At 44.0% G+C, this 2673-nt stretch overlaps 1 protein-coding gene across 1 annotated transcript; it reads right to left on the minus strand.

Annotated features, from left to right (window-relative positions):
• Window positions 1-1946: 1946 nt before the first annotated feature.
• On the minus strand, window positions 1947-2330 carry LOC141602195 (uncharacterized). The gene has a single exon (XM_074422501.1). The coding sequence runs from the start codon at window positions 2328-2330 to the stop codon at window positions 1947-1949; it is 384 nt and encodes a 127-aa protein (XP_074278602.1).
• Window positions 2331-2673: the final 343 nt, after the last annotated feature.

The following is a 2673-nucleotide window of genomic DNA, read 5'->3' on the forward strand; positions in this document are numbered from 1 at the left end:
GTGAAGGCAGGCGTTTCCCGGATTACAGGGGAGAAATCACGGAGCAGTGAGGCTACAGGGAGTGACAGCACATTGCAGGTCCAGGCGCCTACCCAACAAACTCAATTGGTGTCTCCCCTAAAGGTTGTGGTTGATGAGCCTGGTCGTGCTGAAAAGAGGAAGAGGATTGATGAGACTTCAGAAGGAGTTGATGAGGTTAGGGGGGTTAGGGCCAGGTTTGACAGGGTCTAATTTGCCAAGGAACAGATCCAGGCCTATTCTTTCATAGTTGATGATCCCCTCTTTAAGTATCAGGCTGAGGAGTCGTCTGCTCGTGCTTTGGCCGCTATGTACCGTTTCAGGGACTATGCTGCTAACCTGGTCACTATGCTGCAGGAGGTAATGATTCTGTTTTCCTTAATTTTGTTTTGGTTGTGTGTTTTTTGTTTTATTTTGTCTGATTTATGGTCTTTTTCTAGAATGTGAATGATATGTTAAGGGGTGCCTGTTAGCTGGAATCTGCAAATGGCGTCAAGGATACTTTGGACTGGGAGGTGCAATGCCTGAAGAAGGATGTTGCATCCCTGAAAACAGATTTGGAGGTGGCCAAAGCGGAGAATGAATCTTTGAAGAAAGACAATGAGGCAGGGAAAGCGCAGTTGGTTGTGGAGACATCAAAGCTGGGTTCTGCTCAGAATGTTGTGAAGTCTATCCAGGCCAAGCTTGACATTGTCCAGGAGGAGTTACTGGCTGAGAAGCAGGCTATGCAGGATCAGTTGAAGGTGAATGAGGAGCTAGCTGCTGAGAGGGACTTGGTGCAGGGTAGATATAACGATGTTGCCTTGTACTTCTTTGGCAAGGGTCATGTAAATTCCATGAAGGAGCCCATTGGAGTTAGGCCATACTGGAACCCTGATCAGGAGATGGCCGATCTTAATGCCACTTATCAAGACCTCTGCAAATTGCATGCTGATGACGAGGTTGACTCTCCCCCATCAAAGGAAAAAAGTGGTGAGCCCGAAGATGAAGAGGATGATGAATAGGAGGAGTTAACTGATGAAGGTATTAGTTCTGCTACTGCTTCCAAGGCAGGCTAATTAACTTCGTTTTTTTTTAGAATAGCTGTTTTTTGGCCCATCCAGGGGGGGATGTTCCCTGGACAAACAATCCTTAGATATTTGCTGGTATTTTGTCCTACCCAAGAGGGATGTTCCCTGGGTAATTTTGGATCTTGTTTTCTTTGTTTTACAGCAATTTGAAGGCGTTTTCCTATTTCTTTAAATATCTTTGTTTGGTACCTGAAATAATGTAGTTCAAAATATTTTGTTAGAGAAATGCCTGTCAGGAGGGCTTATGGCCCTCAACCCTTTTTAGGAAATCATGGCTTATTTCCTGTCAGGAGAGCTTTTTTCGGTAAGAGAGGTGGTTTCCAGTCAGGAGGGCTTATGGCCCTCAGCCGGTCAGGAGAGCTTTTAGAGAAGTGGCCTGGTCTTTTCTACCATCGTACTTGTCTTTTTTATGTTTTTTTGAACTGAGCTCAGTTTTTTGGGTCAGGCAGGCAGGTGCAAAGTTTTGTGAAGCATTTATGAGATGCTGTTCATGTTGGGTGGAGTGGCCCTCAATCCTGAACATTTGTTTAAGCCTGTGTGTAATATATAAGTTATGGAAAAAAGGTGTCAAACAAGTTTTCAGGATTCAACGTAGAAAGGATATAATAGGCGGACATAACACTATTTGTACTTAAAATAAGGCAGGCAGATATTCAGGGAAGATGGTAGTTAGCAGAAAAGACATAGCATGTTAAGGTCACATGATTTTATTCAGGGGTTTTCCGTATAACTTTAGCCAGGCAAGAGACAAAGTTAATGGTCTTACCTGATTTGGATCATAGGGTATTAGGTTTATTCATGGAATAGCTTTATGTGGGAAATGTTCCAAGACATGGGGATCATTTCTCCGTACAGGGTTTATAGCCTGTAGGCTCCCTGTCCTACTATTGAATCAATCAGGTAAGGTCCTTCCCATGTAGGAGCTAGCTTGCCAGCATTTTTGTCCTTGGTATTAGGGAAAACTTTTCGCAGGACCAGGTCTTCTTCTTTGAATACCCTGATGTTTACATTCTTGTTGTAGCTTTTGGCTACTGTTTGTTGGTAGGAAGCTATCCTGATCTTAGCTGCGTCTCTTAGTTCTTCACCCAGGCTCAGGCTGTCTTGCAGTAGAGGCCTGTTCTCCTCTATAGTGTTCAGGCTACTTATGGTGGATGGTACATGGATTTCTACTGGGGTTACTGGTTCACAACCATAGACCAGGGAGTAAAGGGCCTGGCCTGTAGATGTCTTGGGTGTGGTCATGTGTGCCCAGAGGACTAAATGAAGTTCTTCAGCCCATCTGCCTTTTCTTCTATTTAGTTTTTTCTTCAGGCAGCTAATTACCACTTTGTTGCTGGATTCTGCATGACCAATTGCTTTTGGGTAGCCTGGCGTGGAGGTTACCTGGTTGATGTTCCATTATGCAAAAAAAGCCATTGTCCTTTTTCCCATGAACTGAGTGCCATTGTCACAGACTATTTCTGAGGGGATGTCGTATCTGCATATGATATTGCGTTTGATAAATGATATGACATCCTTCTCTTTGACTTGCCTGTATGACTCTGCCTCTATCCATTTTGAAAAGTAGTCGGTCATGGCTAACATG

This window comes from Silene latifolia, chromosome 9 (genome assembly GCF_048544455.1).
Source record: "Silene latifolia isolate original U9 population chromosome 9, ASM4854445v1, whole genome shotgun sequence".
NCBI lineage: Eukaryota > Viridiplantae > Streptophyta > Magnoliopsida > Caryophyllales > Caryophyllaceae > Silene > Silene latifolia.